The sequence below is a fragment of the Poecilia reticulata genome, chromosome 5 (genome assembly GCF_904066995.2).
Source record: "Poecilia reticulata chromosome 5, P_reticulata-male-v2, whole genome shotgun sequence".
Taxonomy (NCBI): Eukaryota; Metazoa; Chordata; class Actinopteri; order Cyprinodontiformes; family Poeciliidae; genus Poecilia; species Poecilia reticulata.
This window is the reverse complement of record NC_088834.1, coordinates 29,498,405-29,524,946: the sequence shown is the minus strand read 5'-3', so window position 1 is coordinate 29,524,946 and position 26,542 is coordinate 29,498,405. Positions and strand designations below refer to the sequence as shown.

Below are 26,542 nucleotides of genomic sequence, written 5' to 3'. Positions count from 1 at the left end.
TAAACAGCCCACCCAATTTGTCAGTACAACACTTAGTTCATGCACAACACACACAGCGTCAACACACACCAGATTTGGGTCTTAATTAAAGTGAAAATAAAAGTCTAAATATGTATGGTGAGACATTTGGTTCAATATTGTAATAATCGGACATGTTTAAATAATTAAAATTGTAAAAAACTTGTCAAAAAATATATTTTTACAGTATTTTATAATATATATTCAATAGTCAAATTTACATTTATGCAGTTTGATATTTTTTCTGAATTTATTTTTTCAAATTTTGTTTTTTCCAATTATTTTTGAAAAACCAGGATCAGAAGAAATACTTTCTCATTTCTGTTGTCCCTTAAAATTTCAAGTTGTGAAATGTGTTTTTTTTTTGTTTACAATAATATTTGCGCCACTTTCGAAGGAAGTGTTGGAAATGGGGAACAGAATCTGCAATTCATAAAACTCGGTCTCAAAAATTTTTGTTGACAAAATTTATTTTGTCAACAAAAAGAAAAAGAAGTTTTAAATAAATACAGAAAACAAGTCTGAAAAAATATACATAGTTTTAAATAGCAACATACATAAACTTAGGTTAAGATTTTGCATACACATTGTAAATTATCATCAAAACATGAGACGTTTATCAGTTACATTTTTTAAATGCATTTTTCTTTTTCAAATTTTAATTTTTGAAAGAGAAGAGAAGTGCCCCTGATGTTTTTTACAGGATGTTTTTTACTTGTACAATATGATTTGCAAATAATACAATTTGTAAAACTCAAAAATATGGACAAAAAGAAGCAAAAGGAAAATCTGAAAAAATAGCAAACAGCAAAAAATGACATTGTAAATTCTGTCAAAACTTAGTTTTTCATGAAGAATTTTTCAAAGTCTCATTTTTTAAATGCTTTTTTTTTTCTTCAAATTTGAAGATTTGAAAGATGTTTTTTTCTTGCAGCAATATTGGAACAAATATCTACCATAGATATATAAATAGCCAATTTTTTTAGGCTTCTTGAAATGGGTAATCCCCTTTTCTTATTCCATGTCTGATGTCTCCAGGTCCTCCAGGCCCTCCGGACAAAGTCTCAGTGGAGGAAATCACGGACAGCACAGCTCAACTGTCCTGGACGCCCGGAAGAGACAACGGCAGCCCCATAACGGGTTACATCGTTCAGGCTCGCACACCATTCACTGTGGGCTGGCAGACCATAGACACAGGTATCTTAATCAGCTGTCCTTGTTGCATTCATAAACAGGATAATTGTGCAGGTGTTTTTTTATTTTTCTGTCACAATACGATTTATTTTTTATTTTTTTCAGTCCCGGAGGTTGTCAATGGCAACATGCTAACCGCCACCGTGGTTGGTCTGAATGCCTGGGTGGAGTATGAGTTCAGGGTGGTGGCCCGGAATGTCGTGGGCCTCGGAGAGCCGAGTCCAGCTTCGGCCAAGACCAGAACAGAAGATGCTAGTATGTAAAACTATCTTCCATTCAGATTCAATTCAGACTGGGTATTTGTATATTTTAGTCAAATTATAGTCAGAGACAGTTTGTGTGTATACAATTTTTTTCTGAAGACAAGTGTATGAAAATTTGGGACTTACACTTTAAAGAACCAAAGATGTTTTCAAAATGTGTATGATAAAATTAGAGCTCCTTCTCTGACTTAAGACGTCTATAAAAATATGGATTTAAAAAAAAAATCATTTCCAGATCTAGAAGAATTGAGAGGTTACTGCAAATAATAATAAATAGCACCTAATTATCACCCTACTTGGTTAGGCAGAGCAGTGACACCTTCTTGACAGAGAAAAATATTTAACAGCGGTTCCAAAAAAAAACATTTGAGATGCTAAATTTACTTTTAGAAATATTTTTGCATAAATAAACTATTGTGACATTTGTAGAAAGCCATTAACATTAACCTTAAACTTCAAAGAAGCACCAACAACAGAGTATCAAATAAAAAAATAATTACCTGCTACAACTATAAACCCACAAGAGAGGTAGAGGGAGAAGTGAAAGGTCATCAGTTGTCTTGAAACGCCAAGTTAAAGGGAAAATGTTCCTGTCAATCAGAGCTTCATACAACAATCCTTCAGTTCCTCTATCCACTCTGCATGTTGTAAAGCACACATCGCTGTCGGTCGATTGGGCTGTTTAAACAGCTGTCAGAGCTGGAGGGTAGAGTTTGTATTTTACACTCCAAAGCAATACAACATCGTCTGATTAAGATTAACATTTTTTCTTTAGAAACCCTAACCTTACTGGTTATGGTAAATAATCGGTAAATAACCAGTTACAGTTTAATCCTGCTGTTTACGGAATTAAACAACAGGAAACAGAAAGAATAGACTGCTTAAAGGGGTAGTATTATGTAAAATTGTTATGTTTTAGCTTCACATCATGTTATAATGTCCAAACATACCTGGAGTGTTGCCCTGATCCTTTCATGCATGTTTGTGCCAACCACTTAGCTGTGCAAAACGCCTGGTAAAAACATTGTTAAAGGGTTAATGGAGGAGCCATGTTGTGATTACTTCCTGAAGGCGGAGTTTCAGAAAGAGCAGGAGTTTCTTAAAGAGACACAGGCCCAATTACAAGACATTTTTAAGTCATTTTGAAATATATTTAGGATTTTTACAACAACTGACAATTATTTGACTGTGCTATAAAAAGACTCCATATGCTTGGAAAACACACAATTGTGACATTGTGTGTAAACAAACTAGGGTTAGTTTGTAGAAAAAACAGTTTGTAGAAAAAACAAGACGGTGTCAATATTATGGCAGGTAATGACTGTCAGCTGACATTTAACAGCAGTTAAGCAGACACTAACTAGGTTTAATTACATCTAATTTGTCACTTTGGCAAATTACAAACAGTGTACACATCCAGCTCATGAGTAGAGATGATTAGTTTCTGACAAAAATAGATCTTATAAATATCATTTTTCATTTATTGTTTTTATAAACAGTGTAAAGGTTTCATAATCACAAACTGAACTGTGAATTCAGTTTGTGATCTGTCCAATACACTCTTGTGTGTCCAACCCACTCTTGTGTATCTGGGTTGTAAAAAAAAACCCATGCCAAAAAAAGCTGAAATTTGCAGATCTGGTTGATCATTCTCAGTATTTTAGACCTTGAGCAACACACACTTTACTTGAACGAGAAGTATTACTGTGCTAGGCCCCTAAAGTTGACCACAAAGTTAAAGGCGAGGGAAACCAGAGTGCAGGAAACAGGAAATCCAATAAAAAACTTGTTTTTTATTCAACCCCGCTTGAAAAAAACACCAATAATAATCCAATTCTAACAGAGGTTACAAAAGCAGGGCTGCTCATACAGACTGAGTGGTCATTTTCTTCCACCCTCCACAACATGCTACACTGCACAAACAGGCAAATGGGAATAGGAACATAGTGAGCTGAGTCAAAATGTCATTTGGAAAGATATTATGAATGTTGACTTGCTGGGCTTGCACCGTGACATTTGGCCAACGTCTGTAATTCGGAAATCAACGAAAGGATTGCGGGAGTATCTGTCTCCGGCTGCCTTGACATAAGGCTGCGTGTGCATTTCAGGTTTTCCGTGGAGCTTTATAAACTGTGTTCTAATTGCTTCCCCCTTTGCATTTTTACCTCTCAGTTCCTGATACAGCTCCCACTGATGTTGGAGGTGGGGGAGGCACAAAGTCTGAATTAGTAATAACATGGGAGGTAAGTCATCTGTCACATTTGTTACTCTTCTCTCTGTCGGCAAGTAATGGTTTTGCTTAATTGTGCAGAATTGAGTGGAGCAATTTTATGACCTACATTAGAGGGGAGACACCCCTCATCTGGCTCAGCTACAGAGAGCTAATTCTCCCTCCAAAAAGAGAGCACTTCTTTCTGAAGGGCTTTGCACTTTAGCTACAATTACCAAACCACGCAGGAGGAAGAGATAAGGTAAAAAGGTGATCAAGTAGACGGACGGAGGAAGTGGGAATATATCTGTTCCCCTAAAGCCCCAGAGACAAGGCCTAGTCTGTTTCTTTTGCCTGTATGCATTTTAATATCACTATAGTTTTGTGTTTTACTCCCAGCCTCTGCCTGAGGAACTGCAGAATGGCGACGGCTTCGGCTACGTTGTGGCCTTCAGGTCAGCTGGCGCGGTCACATGGACGCGGGCAGTGGTCTTAGCGCCCACTGTGTCTCGCTACGTGCTTCGCAATGACACCATCCCGCCCTTCTCGCCATTCGACATCAAGGTGGCAGCCTACAACAACCGAGGGGAAGGGCCGTTCAGCTCCATAGCCACGGTGTACTCAGCGGAAGACGGTACACCGGAAAACAAGCCATAATCTCTCTCTCCTTACGACGGCGACCTTGAATAGTGATGATTTTTTTTTCCGTCTGCCGTTATTTTCCTCCTCCCACCCTCCCTCTCTCTGAAAGCGTTGAATGTCAACTTGATATTAGTTATCTTGCTGGTGAATTACAGGAAATCCTTGCAGACACTTGCCACACTGCGCTGTCAGGGAGGTATCCCGTTAATTGAATTTGCAGAGCAGATAGTCTTCCCTTATGTCAGTCACAGATCCCATTAAAAAGAAAGCTCAGGAAATAGCTTCTCAGTGAGAACTACAGGTCTATTCAATGCCTTCCCTTCTTTTTGCTATTAGTGTGTCTGATGGTGTTGGATGAGGCTCTGGGATCTTCACTGCCGTTTCTGCTCTGTTCCTATAGTCCCCAGTGTGGCTCCTAAGAGGGTGAGGGCCCGGAGTTTGTCGGCAGCAGAGATTGAAGTGATCTGGGACACTCTCCCTTCCCTCCCAGAAAGAGTTCTTGGATATGAGGTATGACTCATGGAGAGATATTTCCTGCATACTATGATAATGGAAGATTTCTCTGAAGCTTGTTTGTTATATTTAAAGAGGCAGCATCAAGTAAAATTGGCTATTTTAGCTTTACATCATGTTATAATGTTATTACCAAATCAATAACATATCTGGAGTGTTGCTTTGATTCTCTCTTGCATATTTGAGAAGCATCAAATTAGCAAACACCTGGTGGAACTCCACATTTGATTGAGCTGAATTGGCAACAATGGGGTGACTATTGTTAACTGTAAACTTGCAAACATGACCTGACCGGCCGGTTTGTCAGTCAAACCTCTGTCATGGGAGAAAAGACAAGCACACTGGTTGATTTTTAGACCTTTGCTGAGGTTGATAACATCAATGGATAAGATTGAATTCAAATGTAAAAATCGGCCGATCACCGTTTTCCCAAAATTAAGGAAATCGGCACCGATAAATCCGCTGGCCGATAAATCGGTGCACACCTAATTAGATAAACTATTTTATTGAGATATTATGCAATCCACCTGTTCAAAGTAGTTAATATTTAAGATGTGGATGGAATAATACTTGTTCTCTTTTACAGAGTATATAAACCTGAAAGGTGTAGCTTTATTCATTTACCCCTAAGTTAAATGCAAACATGTGCCTTTAGAAGTCACCTAATCAGGCAAGGCAACTTTATTAGGGGCATGCCATTAGCAATGCATAGGGAGAGCAGTTGACTGCATTGCCTGCCATGCAATGTTTTACACCCAATAGAATGTCTCTTTATTAGGGGCATGCCATAGCAATGCATAGGGAGAGAAGTGATTGCCTCCATGCATTGCATGGCAGGCACCTACTGTTCTACACCCAATAGAATGTCTCTATATTTGGGGCCTGCCCATAGCAATACATAGGGAGAGAAGTGATTGACTTGCGGAGCAAGTCAATCACCCAATGTTCTTGGGTGTAGAACATTCTATTGTTCTACACCCAATAGAATGTCTCTTTATTTTAGATTATTTATTTTTCTTCTGTCACCGTTAATGCGGCTCGTACCGCTGCGTGCCCACCCATAAAAGTGGTATCAAATCGTGCGGCTCGATGCCGAGAAGGGAACTTTTATTTTTATTGGGGATCGGAGTTACGACAATGACGTGAAAAGCGGAAAAAAGAGCAAAATTTCCAACTGCCGAAACGCAGAGTGTAACTGACACTAACTGCCGCTTTTTTAGAGTGAGAAACAGAGTTGAATTTTGACCCAAAAATAATTTTGAAATCGCTCTCATGGCCGCAAAACTTGTGCTATTGGTATGAAAGTTGGCCATAAAATCGCACCGAATGCCTGCTCCAGTAAAATGTTTTCAAAATTTCTCTAGGGCTTACGGTTTTCTGTCCAGGTGCTTCAGAGCAAAGTGATGACTAACATGACTAACTGACGCTTAATCCCAGTGTTTTATATAGTTTACTGTAGAGACTTTGTAGTTTTGTAAACAATTTTGTAAACAATTTTGTAAACATGGTGGAACACTTTAATACAGAGGGCAGAGAAGAAGGTCGGAACTACAGCATGGTGGAACACTCAAATATGACAGGAGGGCTGAGTTGGCATAACTATAGGCAGGGCAGAATTTTCTGGGCATTATATAACTCGGGGCGCCACCAACGCGGTGCCTGTGGGCCCCCTGTCGCCCCCGGGCACCTTGTCAGTCGCCCACTGGGCAAGTTCTAAAAATAGCCATTCTCATTAGGGAGCATTGCCAAATAAATTATTTAATATTTTTACATTGAAGTAGTAAAATTTGTTTATATTCAGAATTTTAAAAAAAGCTAATTATAAAAAAAAATGTAAAATGTAAATGTTTATGCATAAAACTCTTCTATGGTTAAAGTTCAGAATATGCGCCTGCAGGATGTTATCGGAGGGCAGCAGCGCATGCTGCTCCCTCTCTGCCTAGCTTAGAGTGGGAGCAGCTCTTAGGTCTTTTTTTTTTTACTTGAAGTAAAAAAAAAATTATAATTTCTGAAATTTTAATTATCGAACCCTCTTTACAATTAACAAAATTGTGGAGAATAAAATATAGTATGCGTCAAAACATCTTGTACGTAGCGCACATCTGAGTCTGTGGGGGTCAAAGGGCACCCAAAGCTTAAATCTTATTGGTCAGTTTGCTTTTGTTTATTTGGTGGCTCGGCGCTTTTTCTGTAAGCTAAAACTGAATGAGCGGAGTTTGAACCTCCCGCAGTTCTAGGAGCGGTTCGGATTCCGGTTGAGCTTTTTACAGTGTTCAGTTCTGACGGGTCGCCGGCAGTGGCGGAACCAGGGGGGGGGCAGTGCCCCCCTGTCATCTGATTGCCCCCCCCAGTACCCCTCCCCTGATGATTGACATGTAACAGCACCAGGTCATTCCTGTGCATTATTTGGAATCATTAAGAAAAACAATAATACATATATGAAAAGAAAATATATAAAACTTTATATAAGTCCATGTGATGACATAAATAAATAGATTTATATCAGGCGCGATACCAGCCTTCTTAATACTTGTACTCATGAAAACTCCTGGATGTTTCAGTTGTGCTGCGCTGTGGTGCAACTCAAAGGTTAAAGCATTTCATACCTGGTGGTGATGGTAAAACACCAATAAGTTATTTACTGATCCTCTGAAAAATAAAAAATAAAGGAAAAACCGAAGAGGGGCCGACTGCTTTAGTGGTTTAAGTTTGCGCTGGTTTTGTGCGACGCGCACATGATGCGCATTGGAGAGATGCGCACTTACAGGTCAGGTGCAGGGATAGTTTTGTGCTACCTTATAAACTGTCGGACATTTTTTTTCTCTGCACAATGTGTTAATAATAAAGAGGGTTGGATAATAAAAATATACAATAACTTTACTTTTTTTATTTAAAGGAAAATCTCACAGTGCGTCCAGCAGCTGCAATAATCCAGACTGCCAGTCACTTGTGGGAAATTTAGAATCACACAGAAAAGCTAAGAAAGGGAATCAAACTTAAAACTGAACTAAGAACTTCTGATCACATAATAGCAATTAACCATAGCTGCCATGGTAATAATTACTGATAACTATTGTGAATAGTCCCTAACATTAATATTATTAGACGGCATGTAATCATATGTATTAGTTATAAAAGCTGAGCCAAGAAAAGTAGCCCTTTGTGTTGCTCTGGACCCGTGAAGTAGCTCCCAGGCTCAAAAAGGTTGGTGACCCCTGATATAACTGGTTTAATCCAACCACTGTTACACATTGGATTAGTGTGGCCATTTAAAATTAAGTTTACTGAAAAATTTCAAAATAAAAGCCTGTATATTTCTCTCAGGCCTTTATTATGTTTTTCTCTCAGGTTAATGCAGAGAGAGCTATAGATATAAATTGCAGTACTATCGGAGACAAGAAATTGCCCTCTTATATGCTTCAAATGGTTTTCGGAAAACTCTTGCGGATCCTGAACAGGAAGGAGCTGTTTGGACTGCTTTGTTCAGAAAAAACTAACTGCTTCAAACAGTTAGAATTCAATCTCTCCCTGTGTGTCTCACTCACATGATAGTTGAACTGCTCTTTAGAACTACAATGACTGAAGGTCAGAACTACATCATGGTGGAACTCTTAGATACCACACATTAGGGCTGAGCTGGCATTTAGAACTACTTGCTGTTTTGGGCATTATAAAGCTGGACTTTTACACGTTGGATTAATGTGGTCATTAATCCAATATGTAACAATAATGAAGCTTACTGAAAATTTCAAAATAAAAGCCTTGACATTTTTCACATTAGGTAATTGCTCTTTTGGGCTTTATGTGACTGGTTTAAACAAACTACTGTAACACATTGAATTGGTGAGGTAGTTAAAATGAAGCTTATTTAAAGTTTCAAAATAAAAGTCTGCATATTCCCCTCAGGTTAGTGCACCACCTATGGCAGTGCAATAATATCTGCCTTTTTTATGTTTTTCTTTCTCAGGATAGTGAACTGCCTTGCGCAGTTCACTATCCTGGGCAAGGCAGGATAGTGAACTGCCTTGCGCAACATTAGCACAAATGTTAGCATTTCACTTCCTTTGACTAGTGTACTAGCACTTTTACCTAAAGTTAGCTTTTAGCTAATTTTCTCATTAATTAGACATGTTTAGTATACTGAATGGAGCAAGTAAAATTAAAACAACATGGTCCTGTTGCTCCACATGTTACTGCCAGCATTAGCATATTGGCTAATTTTAGCTTATGCATTAATTTTAACATAATGAATGGTACAAGTACAGCTTAGTCAACATGCTTCTGCCTCTCCACAGGTTTTTGATTACATTGCAGCTTTCTTTAGCATTAATGCAAATTTTTAGCATCAGAACGCTGGGTCAAAGCCGACGGGCACACTTTGGCATGCCCCACAAAAATTTTTGCAGGAATTTTGTTTGTTTTTTCGTTTTTTTCTTCTTCTGATGTGTCTCTGCTTCCCCTTTGATCTTGGTGGAGAGCCTGTAACGATGAACAGCGTCAGTGTAAAAAAAAAGAACGACCACCGTCGTCTTCCCCAAACTGTCTTTATTACAAATTCTTGAAATTATGAAATCATTAACATTTCTTAGTACAATCATATTCTTGTGTCTTTCTCTTACCAAACAACCTCATAGCTTTCACTTCAGTAAATAGTATCAACTCCCACCAACTGTGACAGTATCAAATTGCCAAATTAAACAATTCATAAATTAATTTAGAGCTCACAGATGTAATTAAGAAAAGAACATTTCTCAAATGTAGCTATATTTCAAGGGCACTTCTTTATTTGAGTCATAATAATTATGAGGGGATTAATTATGTTAAGTATTTTAACATGTACATGTTATAATGAACAAATATACTAACCTGTAACGATGAACAGCGTCAGTGGAAAAAAAAGAACGGCCGCCGTCTTCTTCCCCAAACTCTGTCTGAAGAGCAAGGGGTGGGGCTCCTCACTTCCGGACCCCCTGCTGAAACGCTGGCCAAATTTTGGCCGCTTTTTCCCCCTTTCTTTCTTTTGATTTAACAGGGAATTTTGGTCAATTTAAGTGTAAAAAAAACAACAAATGACAATACTATTAATTTATGTGGTGGCTTATATTCTTAAACATATTTTCTGGACTATCAACAAGTGATGATTAAATTCTCCCACTTTATAGTGTATCACAAAAGCATAAATAAAAGCAATGGCTTTTTGTGGTGCATTGACTGAAACTTTTGTCTGTTTGGATGCATAGTCGGAATTAAGAGTGATGGGATGTGATGAACTTCACTGACGGACTTCAAATGGAACTGGCTCAATTTGGATTTTGGGGGGGAGTGAAAAGATCAGAACTAAGCCCTTCAGGCTGGAATGAAAAAGTCAAATATGTATAAAAATGTTGATTTGGGTTGTATTTGCCTGCCAGGTGAACGTTGCCATAGAGAATATTAGAGAACGAACAGCATCGTGAGAAACAGTCCGGTCCATACCAGGCCAAATTTGCATATTTGAGTCACTCTAGTTCCAATAGATTGCAGCTTTCATTACAGCACAAAGGTGCTTCAAAAATTAAAAATGGATTTCACATTTTACAAAGTTTACATCTACAAAACTCTGGAAAACTCGCATCATTTTACCTCATAGTCAAACACTGCTTTGTGTTGCTCTATCACATAAAACCTTAATTAAATACTAAAATTTGCAGTTATTTCACAAAATACAGAAAAATACAGGGTGGGGTGAGTACTTCTACAGGATACAGTGTGTAGTTTTTCTTTATGTGGATCTACATAAACATTTTGTTTTTGACTTCAGAAATTTGGCACACTGCCAACAAAAACCCTGCAAAAAGAAATATAGATCCTATTTTTTTTCATAGATGCAAAGCGACCCTGGCTGTTTTTATTCCCCCACAGCTCTCTCTGAATATTTGTCACCTCCGCGCCACGGAATAAAGCAGCCTAGTTCCCATAGCACTGTCTCATAGGTGGAGTGCTTATGCTGAACCACATGTTGGATTGCAGCTCCAATTAAAATCCTAATCAAGTCCTCCCAGGAGAATGTTACTGTAAATGGTACTGTGCTACATTTCATTTGTTGGTTTTAACTAATTACAAACTAGGAAGACTCCATCCATCCATCCTCTTTACACCCTTGTCCCTTAGTGGGGTCGGGAGGGTTGCTGGTGCCTATCTCCAGCTAACGTTCCGGGCGACAGGCAGGGTACACCCTGGACAGGTCGCCAGTCTGTCACAGGGCAACACAGAGACACACAGGACACACAACCATGCGCACACACACTCACACCTAGGGACAATTTAGACAGACCAATTAACCTAACAGTCATGTTTTTGGACTGTGGGAGGAAACCGGAGTACCTGGAGAAAACCCACGCATGCACAGGGAGAACATGCAAACTCCATGCAGAAAGACCGGGGCCGGGAATCAAACCCAGAACCTTCTTGCTGCAAGGCAACAGCTCTACCAACTGTTCCACCGTGCAGCCCTGGGAAGACTCTAAATAGTGAAATATATATATATATATATATATATATATATATATATATATATATATATATATATATGAGTGAGTATTCCTAGATTAACACTAGAAATTAATTATTTATTGAGTTAGATTTCATGTTAGCTAGTAACATCATAAAGTAAGCCAAAACCTGCCAGTTTGCTTAAATAATTCCAGAATCGTCTGCCTGAAGTTAAACTTTGTTGTGTTTATTGTGATTTCTTTTCTATTTAAAATTGTTTCATTAAATGTATTCATCCCCATACGTTTTCACAATCCAGGTTATTCAAAAAAGAAAAAAAACAGATAATTTTTTTAACCCACCAAAGCCCTGGTTCGTAGACCCGGATGGCTTACAGGATATATATTGCTAATTTACACTCCACTTATTCATTCCCCCCCTCTTTGTCTCTTCTTCTGAAATACAAATAGTATTTCACATGTGATGATATATCCCTTTAAATTTTAATATCATAATCAAAAGCACCAGTGAAATTATGCTACAGGATCCTAGCCACATATTTTTTCCTTCTTCCTTATACCCTTTTTAGGTGATGTACTGGGAAGATGACACCAAGCCTGACACTGTTGGCAAAGTGCGGATAACAGGGAACTACACACAGGTTAACATCACGGGGCTGAAAGCAAACACGGTGTACTACCTCTCTGTGGCTACCTTCAACACGGCCGGGCCCGGGCCACAGTCACCGCCCATCAACAACACCACCAGGAAACCACGTGAGTCATGCAGGAGGGGCGATGCTGTTGCGGTTTCCACAACTTCTTTAAGAAAATCTGATAGAAGAGCTTCCTGAAAGCTCTAAGGCAGTGTTTCTCAACGTTTTTTGGGCCAGCGCCACCCTAGCCTTTAACCAGGTCCCTCACCACCCCCCACCAAAGAATTTGTAGGCTATGTTGCACTGACTATTATTTTATCATTAATATTAATATCACTATTGTAGATGTTTTGATTTTTATGCTTGTTTCTGTATATATCATCAAGATAATTTCCCAGAGAACAAAAAAGTCATGGGAATAGAAATTATTTTCACAGACGTCTACGAAAAATGCAATGAACATTCAAGGCCTAACAGCAGCCAGAGTGGAAAAAATATTCTTATTCTTTGCCATTTTCTAGTTGTTAAATATTCCACAAAATGACTAGATTTAAGATGTACAACATGCCAGTTTAAATTTTGAACTATTTGCAAAACGACTGAGCTCTGCAACATTAAAACATGGATAGAACTGTAACTACATTAATCAGAACTCTTCTCTTCAGTGTTTCTGTCGGTTTCTGGTGGTGCAGCTCTGTGCTGCCTTCAGGAGAATGGGACATCATCCATAAAACTTCACCCACATGGCAGTTATTGTGCAAACCAGAGCTTTCAGTGGAAAAACTAAAGTTCCAGATCCTTTTAATGCCATACAAATATGAGACAGAAACATGGACTAAATCTATAAATCAATAGACAGGTCTATATAAAGATAAATAGTTTAACTGGACAGAAATTACAAAGAACAAATCTGGTTCTTAATCAAATCCTAATGAGTCAAATTGAAAGTATCATGGAGTCATCAGCCTCATGACATTGACACTGACATGAAAAATAATGTTGAAGAAATAAATATATCAAATTTAATTAAAAACATAAATAAGTGATAAGTTCTTTACTGTTATGGTCTGTAAGATATATTTATTCTCAGTACTAGATGTGGTCTCAACAAACCCATGACATTTCAACAACAATATTATTTTACCTTTTATCTGGAAATAGTGTCTGTTTATTCTTACCATACAATCCTCTGTATTAAGTATTTCTTGATAGGTCTTGCCATACAAGTTTATTCTTCTGTATTTACTTTAGTTTCTTAGTTTATTCTTGGATTTTTGTTCTTCATTCATTTCCATTTAGTTTCCTTTGATTAGTATTATCCTCTCTTGGTTTATTGCTATGTCCACTTTAGTTTTTTTCCTCTTGCTAGATTTATTTGATCATTTATCCATTATAAGACGAATAATCTTCACTCATCACTTGCTGCGCCGCCTAATCACCATGATGTTCATGTGTTGATTTTTTCACTGTTCAGCGTTGGATTCTCTGTTTTTATGCCATTATTCACATCTAGTTCGTCGCTCCGTTTTATGTCCCGCTTCTCCTATTTCAGAGTTTTGCGCATGTGCGCGTTTTTTTTTTTTTTTTTAAGCCCCTAAGGTGCAGTGCAGTCGGGGAGCGTATCGATGGGGAAAAGGCAGACTGACATAAACCTTTTAAAACAATGGAAACAATTTCTGCATTCTGATTATTGAAATTTAAAAGTGCTGTTTCCCCCCGTTTGATACCGGACCACTTACAGCACCGGTGTTAACGCTATAAAATGAATGCTCTCTATCCCATGGAGGGATTTCTTTATTTATTTATTTAAATGGGTTCATTTTACAGAGGGATACACAGTGAGGGTATCGTGATTTTATCTACCAGTAGCAGGATAACGGAGCTGCGCCAAGAAGCTAACAGAAGCTAACAAACACTGAATAGAAGAAGAGCTGCCATCGATACAGTTGCAGCCAAGCATGATTTAATGTTACGCAATACAGTTTTACCAAGTTGCTCAAAGTCTAAACTGGCATTGTTGTGCATTTAAGGTGTAAAGTTTACCTTCGACTAAACGCCCCCCAAAGGCATCCCAGCGCCCCCCTTTTGTAAAAATGTCCGCCAGCGTCCCCTGCCGTCCTCTGAACGCTCCCCGGGGGGCGGTACCTCCCACGTTGAGAACCGCTACTCTAAGGTGTTTCACACCTGATAGTCCGGTAGACTCGGTTCAATTTGGACCAAAACTGCAACATTTGTTCCATTTTCAGCTGCTGGGTTCTTTTTCACACTGCACTGTGTCAAATGAACCAAACTATTTGAAAAACCTGATTACACCAAATGCTTGTAGGGTCGTTGCACCGAGAACCGCTGAAAGAAAAGACACAAAATCTCTGAAGCACTGAGCACAATTTCCTTCGCCACATAATGTTAAAAAAATGCAGTGGCGTCAGATTTTAGCGTTTGTGGGATTTCTTTTTTGCTTGTGGTAAAAAACCATGAGTTATTTGGTTCTTTTTTTTTTGGTAGTTAATACAAATCTGCTAAAATCTGACAAAATGTGAATATTTTGTGAAGATACTTCACAAGATGCAGGTAGATGCATTTCCTCTACAGTGAAATGTTTCCTTTACTGACCTGGGCTGAAAGGTCACTCAGCGGAGAAGAAGTCGTTACTCCAAAGGAAAAATAAAAAAAAGCAAGATTGCAGTTTGCAAATGCACACATGGACAAAGACCTTCATTTTGATCTTTTAACAAAAATAAAAACTGTCTGGTCAAAATGACCAACAATATGGATGCTTGCCCCATCCCAACTGTGATGTACGAGGGTGGCAGCATCGTGCTTTGGGGATGTTTTGCTGCACTTCTTTCCACTTATGTGGAAATATTGAGTAACATCTAAAGCCAGGAAGTTAAACCTCAGGTACAATTCGGTCTTCCAGATGTACAGTTAAACTAGGCATGCAACCAAAGTGGCTATAAAGTGACAACAAAGTCCATATTTTGCAGTCATTCTGATGGAGAAATTGTGGTAGATCTGAAAAAGCGTCTGAAAGTGAACAAACTACTGTGAGAAGCTTGTTTAAGAAACCAAAAGATTTTGACCCAAGTTTCTGCCAAATACTGAGGAAATGTATGTACACTTCTGATTTTGAAGACATCAATAATTAAATCTCTGATAGATTCTTATTATTTTGGCATCTAGCAAAACAGAAATGTTGGTAATTCCGACTGTAAAACTGGAGTCATTCAGTCTGAAAATAAGGTGTCTGTCTTTTTATTGGTGTATGTACACTTCTGGTTGAAATTACAACCAGTTGATTATTCACCTACATCTTTATGTTTGATTCTCTTTTCTAGCACCAGACAGGGCTCCGCTTAACATACAATGGAGCATGATTGGCTCCTCGCTAACACTGCACTGGGACCCCGTAGTTGCCACAGAGACCGAGTCAAAGGTGACCGGATATCTGGTAGGTTCTGGTTTGTTACAAACCGCCCCCTGATTTATCCTCTGATCATATTTTTTTTATAAGTAGTTTAATTTTGTACGCCTGGTTGTCCAGGTGATACTGAAGAGACACCGATACAACGACATCCACACCACCTTCACCAACAGAACCTTGGCCGAGCTCAGCCTCTCAGCCGGCGACAACTATCTCATCCAGATCAAGGTTCTGAGCGAAGGCGGTGAAGGCGTGGGCAGTGAACCCATACACATCCACAAATTAAGTGAGATAACTTAGCATCCCGTCCCGTTTTTTGTTTTGTTTTTTTGTTTTTTGTGCCGGTGCTGAAGTTTAGCTGTGGATTTATCTGTCCAGACAGGAAAAGTAATTTTGCTTCATTGGATCTGTTTCCAACCACATGTAATAGACTTATTTTTGGCGTAAGAAAAGCAACCTTTTTTCCAAACGCGTTCACTTGTGTCATCCATCTCTGCCATTGGTTTATTATTCCTTGTTGACTGGCTGCACAGGGCTGCAGCCAGTCAATATAAAGAATATAAAGCAGGGATGTGCTTCCATTTTACTGCACAGCTACATTGTGCTTGCCGGGTCTTCTACTTGATGTGGTACAAACTGTATCTTCCTCTGGATGCTTTAATAGCCTCTCCTGTTGAAAGCTTTGTCTAGATATGAAGAAGAAAAATCACTTTTGCCTTTTGATTTATGATGACTTGTACTGGGGTTATTTTATTTTTTGCATTTAGGTGGGATTAGTATTTCTGGTGCTTCTCCAGAGTGACCATGTAACTTTAGAAAGTCTTAAATTTCTGCATCAAAAATAAAAATCCTAGAATGTTTCCATGAGACCGCTGCCTGAAAACTTGCTGCATCTTGAGATGTTGATTGGGAAAAAGTTCAACGTTTAGATGGCCCCGCCAAGACAATTTGAGTCAGCTGCAGTTGTAATGCCAGGCCTCTAGATGGCACGGTGATATAGTCATATCAGTGAATGCTTTCAACTGTTAGCTTCCAGTAAACATTAATCCATCTTCCATAAACTAAGCACTTACAACACATATATTCTGTATTAGGCAAATGTTTGAGTCACTCAGAGACATCTTGATTGCGTTCTGTAACTCACGGTATTTGAGGCTACTGCAAACTAGCTACTAATAAACCATTGTTTTCTAGCTAGCTTTTTTGCATCTTACTCCATCTTGGGTGATGGGTTCGTCTAGGGTTGCCACCCGTCCCGTAAAATATGGAATCGTCTCGTATTTGACTGTTAAATGTTGCGTCCCATATTGAACCAATACGGGACACGATTTGTTCCGTATTTCTATAAATGTCCAATAGACACGCCTATCACACGCATATCAACACTAAGTGTAACGATATTGACCAAAACAAAACACAGGGAATATTAAGGTCAGCTAAATTGTCGTGGCGGGAGCTACACAGGACCCCAGAACGCTACGGACCGACGCTGTTGTCACGGTTGCCTAGAGACGGACACTACACAGCCGCAGTGAGGTGCTATCAACCCGCATCTTTTTACAATGTCCTCGACCCGACTCTTCACCGTACTTAGAAGTAAAACCTCTCATAAAAATACAGACGTGCGAGGGAAGACGCAAATCCTAGGCTGAATAATTTTAGTGAGGATGAAAAAAAATAGAAAAAAAATGTGTCCATCGCGGCGCAGTGTGCCGCGATGGAATGGATCAGGAGAGGAACTGCAGACTCATCAGAACCTATGAACCAGACATCAGCGTTTCTTCATCCCTCAATCATGTCCTGAGGCTGATATGGTACAGAACATTTTGCTATGAGTACGTTGTGCTTTTACTGGTTTGATTATTTGCTTATTTAATAATATCAGCCAAAATAATACAAATGGTCATTTAAAGAACAAGACATACAAATAGATTAACACTAAATACATAAATATTTCCTACTTGTTTGGGCTTTCTGTAGGTTTTATTTTGAAATGTTGATATATTTTATGAATTCATTGTTCAGTGGTATTATTAATGCACCAGACACAGACCTGCAGCCTTGGGTGGTTCTAGATGGGGGGCCAACGGGGTACCAAAGAAGTTATACTAAATACATGTCTTATGTTAATACTCAGTGGTGGATCACTTTTTTTTTTTACCTTCACAATTTTACTTTAACAACGAATTAAAAATTATAGTGCTGCACTTTTAGCTGCTGTATATGTTCATACTTTCCATCTGCCAGGAATGTGCAACCTAGATCTCTAGAGACGAAAGTGGCTCTTTGGCTTACAAATTATATCAAATGAGGAAATATTGCTGTGTTTTGTTTTGTCTTCCGCCCCCCCATTCTTTTTCAAGTGTCACCATGGAAAAACACTATCCTGGCCCCTGTGGTAAATTTGGTCTTGAACCAGCCTCCAAACCTAACTCTTTATTTATATTTTAGTAATACTTTTACAGTACCTGAATGTTCACATAACGTTTATACTTTTGGCTGTCTGAGAACACATTTTGAATATTAAATCAGGTGTTATGATCAGTTGATCAGTTACTCAGTACTTGAGTAGTTTACCAAATACTTTTTACACTCGCTTAATTAAATGTGTTTTTAAGGTATGCTCCTCTGATTGGAGTACAATTTTGGGGTACTCTAACCAACTATGCATGAATGATTGCTCTGCGGATCACTTTTTAAAAACTTTACCTTTAGTAACATAAAGTTACCTAATTGCCAACAGTCAAATATTCATGAAGGCTTATTCATGTTCATGACAGGTGGTATGTCATGTTTATGACAGTGTATTGTCAGTCTTATTCACCCCCCTTCAAATAAAGTGTTACCGTTTTACTTGCTCAAACCTCTTACCAACTCTGCTTGGTTTCTGTTGCAGGCATGGGAGCTCGGGGTTCTGGAGCCAGCAGTCTCGGACGTTTGTCTTGCTCCTTGGTCCTTATTGGTGCATTCTTATGCTCCGTCTGGTGATGTCACGCTTCTGCCTGTCTTCTGTCATCCCTTCATTCAGCTTAACGCCCCTAAGATGGATAAAGATCCTGGTTTCAGAAGGGGGAAACGAACCAGATCACGCTGAACTTTGTTTAAATAGCCACCCAAAAGACAAGTGATGAATTACTTGCATGATTTTTTTTTCTTACTTGCAACTTCTTCCTTTGACAAAAAAGTGCCACCCTCCTTGAGATTTCATTTTAGAAGTTGCTTATATCCCGAATTAACCTTGGTTTATGATTTTAGACATGGAATTGCCTTAAAATCCACTTTGATGAAATGGTCCATACCAAAGTAGGCAACAGTGGCTGCTTCAACCTTAAACAAACATGTTTGCAAAAAAAAATAATACATTTTTCATCACAATGTAGTTTACATATTAATCATTGGCTGCGCCCATAATTGAGCTTGTCAGGTTAACCTAAAAGCATTCATTCAGAACATGTGGTTCACCAAATTGATGGTAATACCTTGGAAAACTATTCACACCCTTTGAACTTTTTTTTTATTTTGTCAGAAAATCAACATCCCTATATTTTTATTAATTTCTTATTTAACAGACTAAATAAGTGGAGCACATTAAATGGAAGGAACTTGATGAATTGCTTTCAAAAACGTACTAACGATCCGCCAATATTAAAATTTGGGACGATATCTGACATTAATATTGCTCGAGGCAGTAGAGGATATTGCTGGCAAGCTGTTAATAAACCCTGGCTAGCTAACTAGATGCTTTTTAGCATCTATTGTTGGTAAGTGCAAATGATGGTCAGTTGGGCTGGATGACATTCATCTTTGCTACCTTCTCACTTCTGTTGCAACCCATTCAAGGTTACGTGCATTTTGGACAACAAAGCTCGGCTCTACCACATTCAACCATAAAATATGCAATTTTCTTCTGTACATTGTCATAATGCAAGTGTTAAATTGCATTCATACTGGTCTTAAAAAGTCTTATATTCACTCCACTTCCCAGTTATGTGCTACTTTGTGTTGGCCTATTTCATAAAATGTGAACAAAATACATTGTATTAATGTGACACAAAAAAAAAAAGTCAAGGGGTTTGGATAATATTGCAATGTGCTGAAGTCATATCCATTGCAGCTATGAAAAGCTTTCCCAGGCTTTGTCAAATATACGAATGCTGCATAATTGATCAACTGTGCCTGAAACCCACTTATCTCTGACGACTGAAATATTATTGAATCTGTTAGAGTCACAGGCTCGTGAGCTTTAGACCCCTTCCACAACACTCTGATAGATCTTGGCATTTTGCTCTCCATCTCATGCTCCTCTAAATAATTAATGCCTATCACACTCTGCATTCTGAGTCCAGTGGGGGAAAAAAAAAAGAAGAGCAGACATGTGGTGTAGCTACATCGAGCCGATCTCTCGTGTACTATTCCATCTCTACATGGAGATGGCCGGCCTTCTATGATGAGCACCTGCCACTGCGCACAATGGACCGCCAGATAACAGTGCCTTCACTAAAGTTTCGCCCCAGTGTTTTTCTTTCTTTCTCCTCTCTTTTAAATAGAGTACAGAAGGATTCATGTTGCGACAGGGGAATTGTTTGCTTTTCTGAAGAGTATCGCCAACAAAAGACAGGAAACTCAGATTGTAAGAAGAAGCAGGCCCTTATCAGAAATGGCTGATTACATTTTCATCAGAGCAGGGAGCATCTTTGATGGAAAAAAAAGGTCGGCTGATTCACAAAAGCTTCAATAGATTTAAATTTTCGATCTTGGTGTTTATGACAATGTACGACTCGATCCGTATCATGATTTAGGAGCTATTAATGTATGTGGTAATGGCAGGTGTAATCGGTGCGCAAGGTGTGGCTGTCTAAAATCACAGCCAGCCCCTCATTTTACCTCCATGTGTTGGACACGCTGGGCTGAAGAGTTAACATTAGTGCTCTGTTGAGGAAGCCCCCATTTTCCAGCTTGTCGTCATTCGAACTGGAGCCAAGGTTTGACTCGTCTGGTCTGGGCAACGTTAGCCTGGAGGGTTGAACTTTGAAAATTTAATTATTGTGCCTTTGCCAAATGTTGGGGTTATGTATAGTCCTAAGCTTACAGCCTTTTTTTGTTTTTGTCTGGATTTTGAATTTTCTAACCCTCCCAAAAAAACCTCAGTCAAACAGAAGCACAAGGACTTTTCGGCGACTGGAAGTTATCACGCCAGTGTCTAAGCAAGTGTTGTGGGACACCAGAGGAATCATAAAGCTCCGAACAGCCGACGTGATCAGGCTGTTGTATCTGCTCCTCTGACTGGATTCATAAAACTCTGCTCTCGTTGATTAGACTCCTGCAGACCAGTCAATGGATTATTGATCTTCCCGGCCCATTATTGCGGCTGTCACAACTCGGCCATTTGACTGACTGATGCCCTTATGCACCTATACTATTGTGTTACAGTCTATAATGTTTTAAATGTCCTACACCATTTCCACTTCCTCTTTCCTGTTTGACGACTTAGAAGTCATTATTTTTCTTTTATTGGTTTTGCTTTACAAAATGACATCCCATTTCAGATAATTTTCTCAGATTTTTATTTTTTTGGAAGCTTCCGTTCTGTCTATTTAGAGACATATTTTCAATGTAGTGATGAATCGTGAATTGCAGCATTGACCTGAAATCGACTATCTAGTTGGCTTTTTTGAGTTGCATGTTAAAACAAACCCAACAGTAACTGCGTTTCCATTACAAATGGGCACAAAGTTTTTAGCTTTAGACGCCTTTCACAGCACTCGGATAGTGTTTGCGTTAGTTTTTTTCTACTAATGTAGAAAAGACAGTAGATATAACTTGGATGCAAATTATATTTTAAAAAAAGAAAACGGCACTGATCGACAAGTCTGTATTTTCTGAGTTGAGAGTGTTGTTTCTACTATTGTAGAGAAAACACAATTTCACAATTGCAGTGTTTCCATTAAATAAACGCAATTAAAATCATACATGAATAAATTTGCTTATGCAATAAGTCATTAAAAAAATATGCAGCGCCATCCTCCTCCAACTACTTCTTGTTGTCTAGTTCATGGTTTGTGCCAGTGCCACAGGTTGATTATTTGACCTGTGCGAGGAGAACAAAGTGTTTCCATTGAAGTTTTGATACATCTAAAAACCCAACTCATCATAGCACCAAAACTTGTTTTTTCAAAATTGCCATTTTTGCATTATGCTAATTTATTTTCCAAATGTCAAATTGCACAATTCTAATGGAAACACAGCTACTGTTCTCTTATGGTAGTTGAGCTGTTTTTATTATTGTCAATAGTATATGAAGCCAGTCACAGTAGGACTTAAAAACTGTAACATCCACGTTTAGATTTGCTTTTTTCATTGAAATCAAGTGGGGTTTTTTTACCTACATTAATGTTTGTGAAAGATTGGAACAACTGAAAATTGACCACACTAATATTACTATGCATCTGGTAATATCTACTTTAATTCAACCCTAAATATTAATTTACATATTAATAACCAGCATCTCATTTTATGCAATATATGAGTTTAATTTTCGAATACCACAACTGCTAATGAGCTTTATTAACATTAAGCTTGTAAGTCAATTAGCACCATAATATCTCTTTGTTAGTGTAGCAGTGAGTTTTTCAGTAATGCAGTGCTGCATCAACTTAGCAACACAAGAGGAAACACAGCATTAACGAGAACATGACAATTTGCATTATCCAAACATTGTATGAATTGCACAGTTTGAATGATTCTGTAATCAATATAGAACTCTTTAGTCCAAGTTTAATTCAATGTATCAACATTTTTCTCAGTTGAAATAATTCTAATAGGGCCATTTCAGTCACATTTACATCAGGTGTTGGCCAGGAATCAACTAAGTGTAATCCTCGGATACAAAGAAATCAATGCAGAATACTCCACTAATGAAGTTATGGGTAAACAAAGGCCACTGGGAGAGCTGTTGGACATATGAAGAAATTGATTTTAAAGAAAGTTTTCTGCTGCTTTATGCAAATCCGCTGGTTTAATAATAAGCTCATTAGCAAATATTGCAAAGAGTGGTAAAGAAAGTTTTACAAAAATAAATTGTACTGTTATAAAACATAATATTCCACTGAGCACAGTGGGGACAAAATTTTGAAGTGAAAACACAATTTCATCATAAATAAGACATAGTCAGATGTCTCTTATAAGAGGCATCTGACTATGCAAACAAATATAAAAAATCTAAAGAGTCGTCCTAGAACCAATGAGAACTTTCAGAGAGAAATGAAAGGTAATTTTTTTTATATGAAGATGAGTAAACAACTCCACTACACTCACTGCACAAGACTCCACTGCTGAAGGAAAAACCTGCTGATGCTTGTTTAGAGTTTACTGTAGGGGATTTAGACAAGTCTGTGAAATACTGGAGAATATAATCTGGTCAGATGAGGCCATAGCTGAACTTGCTGCATGTCAATTCACCATGTCTGTATGAGTAATGGTGCTGGGTGCAGTATCGTATTATACATGGTTCTGGCAAACGTCACGTAACTGAAAGACGTATGAATGGATAACTGTACACTGGAACTTTTTAAGAATCAATGTGAAACAAGTGTGACTTTCATCCCAAACACAACAAAAAGAAAGCATTAGAGAAGGAAATAACAGTTTGAATGGTCCTTGTATTCAATTGAAAATCTTCAGAGATTATCCCTCACTTCATTTGTAGACTAATTTGCTTTAATCCCATTTATGTGTGAGTTGTTTTATCTGGTGTGAATTCACTCTACGTGTGCTCAATATTTAGACAATATTGAGCACACATATTTTTTTCATCATTTTTGTGTTTAAGTCTCAAAATGCTTATGTAAGTCATAGAATCTTTCCTTCTCATTGTTTTTAATTGTCCAAGTGACCCTAATACTCTGTTGTACATCTCAAAGTTGCTGTCACACAAACGATAGAAAAATTTATCTTATAAAATAAATAGTTTTTAGCCAGCTAGATGTTATGTCAGTGGTTCTCAACCCTAATACACGGGCAAACAATTTCAGGACTATTTCTTTCCTCACTTGACAATACGAGTCTCAATAGACAAAACTGAAATAGCAGCTTTACTTTTTCAAGAAATAGTGTGGCTTTTTAGGATCACAAAGTCTTATGCCACATAATCGACATCTCATAGCAAATCTGCTTTTTGTTTCCAGTTGGGAGTCCAATCATGTTTTTCCAGAACTAAACAGTCCTAAAAACAGTAAAAATGTGTAGTTCAACCACCAGATGTGGTCAGTTTGTTTTATTAATATTTTCCTTTTTTTTCATACTTTGTTTTCTGATATTAATTTTTGCTAAGTACAGCTCAACATCAACATTTGACACTGTACAGTGTTCTGTTGTGACTTGGCTTCAAAGCTCTGATAAAAGTGGTCTACTGAATTTTCAAAGGACATACCCTAAGTGTCAAATAGTATTCTAACATTTTCATATTTTACGTTGTGCAACTGTGGGTAGGGTTTTTTGCTATTATTTTTGTTAAAACATAGTTATAGTCAAGCCTAATGTCTTTAATTCTCATGCTCAAATAAGAAAAAAAAGTTGTTTTTTTTCTGGCCTTGTGCTTTAATTAATGTTACAAAGTACAATCTAAAAGGAAGAAAGTGATCAGTCAGCTTAATGGATTAAAACTAAAATGATCACAGAGAAGCAAGGTGTCTATTAATATTCACAAGGTAAGTACAGATAGATTAGCTTCTGTGGTTGGAACGGAGGAGACAGTGTATAATGTATATAGCTTGCATATGATTTTTAAAACATGGCCATCAAAAACAACCTTACTTCTTTTATATAGTGTGTTCTCTGGCTTTAATACTGATGTATTAATCAATGATCTCTGTGAGATACTGACATGTAGAGTGGTATTTTCATATTGAAAAGTTAACTGTATTGTCTTGTATACTAAAGTTGTGCATGGTAATAATTGTTCATTTGTGGGGGGGGTTTCTATAACTGACTTAGTAAAAATGTTCATTCCAATCAATGTTGCCTTTCTTTGTTAATGAAAGATATACCTGCAGGCTGTAGGCAGTCAGTCTATGCAAATTAAAGAATAAGTATAGAACAACATATAGGTCCAATTTTCGGTGGAAAACAATTAGGCTTTGAAATTTGCTTATAGAAGAATGCAGTGGTAGAAATACCTCTGCTTCTGTGCTAATACCAGAGCAAATGTTTGGTTTGGTGCATTATCTTTCTTGCTAACTTTGAAAACGTTTTGCACACTTAGCTTGTTTTTCAAACTTTCAGCTGAATAAAGTTCAACATCTGTGTTGAAGTTTTTGTTGTCAACTGTCAAGAATTCTAGTAGGTAGAAGTTTATATTCACTCTCATTTTGAAGTGAGTGAAGATTGTTGCCTCTTCTCGTTTTCTCCACCCCGAAACAGTGTAGCAAATGACACTTTGTACCCAGAAAAGGTTGCTAGTTTGTAAGTTAAATATAAGCTAATAAGTGTTTCTGTGGAAGTTGTATTAGTAATGCTCCATAAACAATACACAGTTTAAAATCTGAGTAAAGCCCTATCGTGGTCAATTAGGCTAACTCAGCAATACTCAGTTAGCAATACTCAGTGATAAAACTGAAAGTGTTCCAAAGAATCACTTCCTGAAGCACTAACCGTTCTGATAGGCAGGTAATAACACATTTTACCCAGCTGAGAACATTAGCTATGCTTACAACATAGTAAAGCGTTGGATTTAGCGCTTTACCATTAGCTTCCATTGAACACCATGTTGGTGTTCAATGATTAGTGCCTTAGGGTTAGTGTAGCTAACTTTTTAGCTAGCAGTGCCCACTACTGGAAGATTGTCTAGTCATTCACTGAGTTTTTTCTAAATATATTATCGTTATTATTGCATAAGAATACAGGTACCTGGAATTTGGAACAAAAAAGCTTACTTTCCTTCCATCAAAGATAACAGTTTGGTTCAGAAGAGTGAAACTGTGGTAAATGTTTAATTGAAATAATTTCACATATTGGTGGTATTCCCATGCCAAATTATTATTCATGGTGTAAAAAGATCACTACTTATTTCTTTTATAAGATTACACATTAGCTAACAATTACTTTGATGTTTTAATACATAACCTAAAAAAATCATCTAAGGACATAATATCAAAACTTCATTTTAAAAACATTAGAAAACACTCTTGTTAAGATATTAATAATTTAAATATTTACTGTTTATACATTGGTTAATGTCTTGTGATTCTGTGGCATTTGAGATTTACATGTAGAGTGGTTTATCAATTAAATTTGATGATGATGATTATTATTATTAATATTATTATTGTTATTATTACTCTTTGGCTTATGGGAACTTGATCCAACTCCCTAACAGTCAGAACATCTAGATTAGCGGTTCTCAACGTGGGCGGTACCGCCCCGCGGCGGGCGTTCAGAGGACGGCAGGGAGCGCTGGCGGACATTTTTACAAAAGGGGGGCACTGGGATTTCTTTGGGGGGTGTTTGGTCGAAGGTAAACTTTAAACCTTAAATGCACAACAATACCAGTCTTTGAGCAACTTGGTAAAACTGTATTGTGTAACATTAATTCATGCTTGGCTGCAACGGTATCGATGGCAGCTCTTATTCTATTCAGTGTTTGTTAGCTTCTGTTAGCTTTCTGGCGCAGCTTCGTTCTCCCTCTACTGGTAGCTTCACTGCATCAGTTCAGCGTTACACCAGCTGATGACGTTGCTGTGATTCACTTTGTCTGGTGTCTGATTTTCAAATATTTTATGTTTCATTGAGGATTTTTATATGTTTTGGCAGTTCTGTGATCATGTCAAAGCAGCAACTTATATTAGAAAGTGTTTTATTACCGTTTGAAAGCTGCCCGCTTCCATCGAAGGACAACAGAAAATCGGTTTTACAAACATGTAATTACTAAAATCACGATACCCTCCCTGCCTATCTCTCTGAAAAATGAACCCATTTAAATAAAGAAATCCCTCCATGGGTGATACCACGATAGAGTGTTCATTTTATAGGGTTAACACCGGTGCTGTAAGTGGTCCGGTATGAAACGGGTGTGACAGAACAACGGTACCACAGCACTTTTAAATTTCAATAGTCAGAATACCAAAATTGTTTCCGTTGTTTTAAAAAGTTTATGTCAG

At 37.9% G+C, this 26,542-nt stretch overlaps 1 protein-coding gene across 3 annotated transcripts in view; it reads left to right on the top strand.

Moving 5' to 3' along the window:
• The window catches only part of cntn3b (contactin 3b), a 128,845-nt gene extending 104,447 nt beyond the window's left edge, over window positions 1-24,398 (top strand). For all 3 annotated transcript variants that reach the window (XM_008402637.3, XM_081607447.1, XM_081607446.1), the window contains 9 exons: window positions 1,057-1,215; window positions 1,318-1,467; window positions 3,648-3,718; window positions 4,084-4,318; window positions 4,727-4,836; window positions 11,900-12,086; window positions 15,304-15,416; window positions 15,510-15,675; window positions 18,286-24,398. In XM_008402637.3, the coding sequence (XP_008400859.1) occupies window positions 1,057-1,215; window positions 1,318-1,467; window positions 3,648-3,718; window positions 4,084-4,318; window positions 4,727-4,836; window positions 11,900-12,086; window positions 15,304-15,416; window positions 15,510-15,675; window positions 18,286-18,377 (1,283 nt within the window). In that variant the 3' untranslated portion in view covers window positions 18,378-24,398. The remainder of the gene's footprint in view (window positions 1-1,056; window positions 1,216-1,317; window positions 1,468-3,647; window positions 3,719-4,083; window positions 4,319-4,726; window positions 4,837-11,899; window positions 12,087-15,303; window positions 15,417-15,509; window positions 15,676-18,285) is intronic.
• Window positions 24,399-26,542: the final 2,144 nt, after the last annotated feature.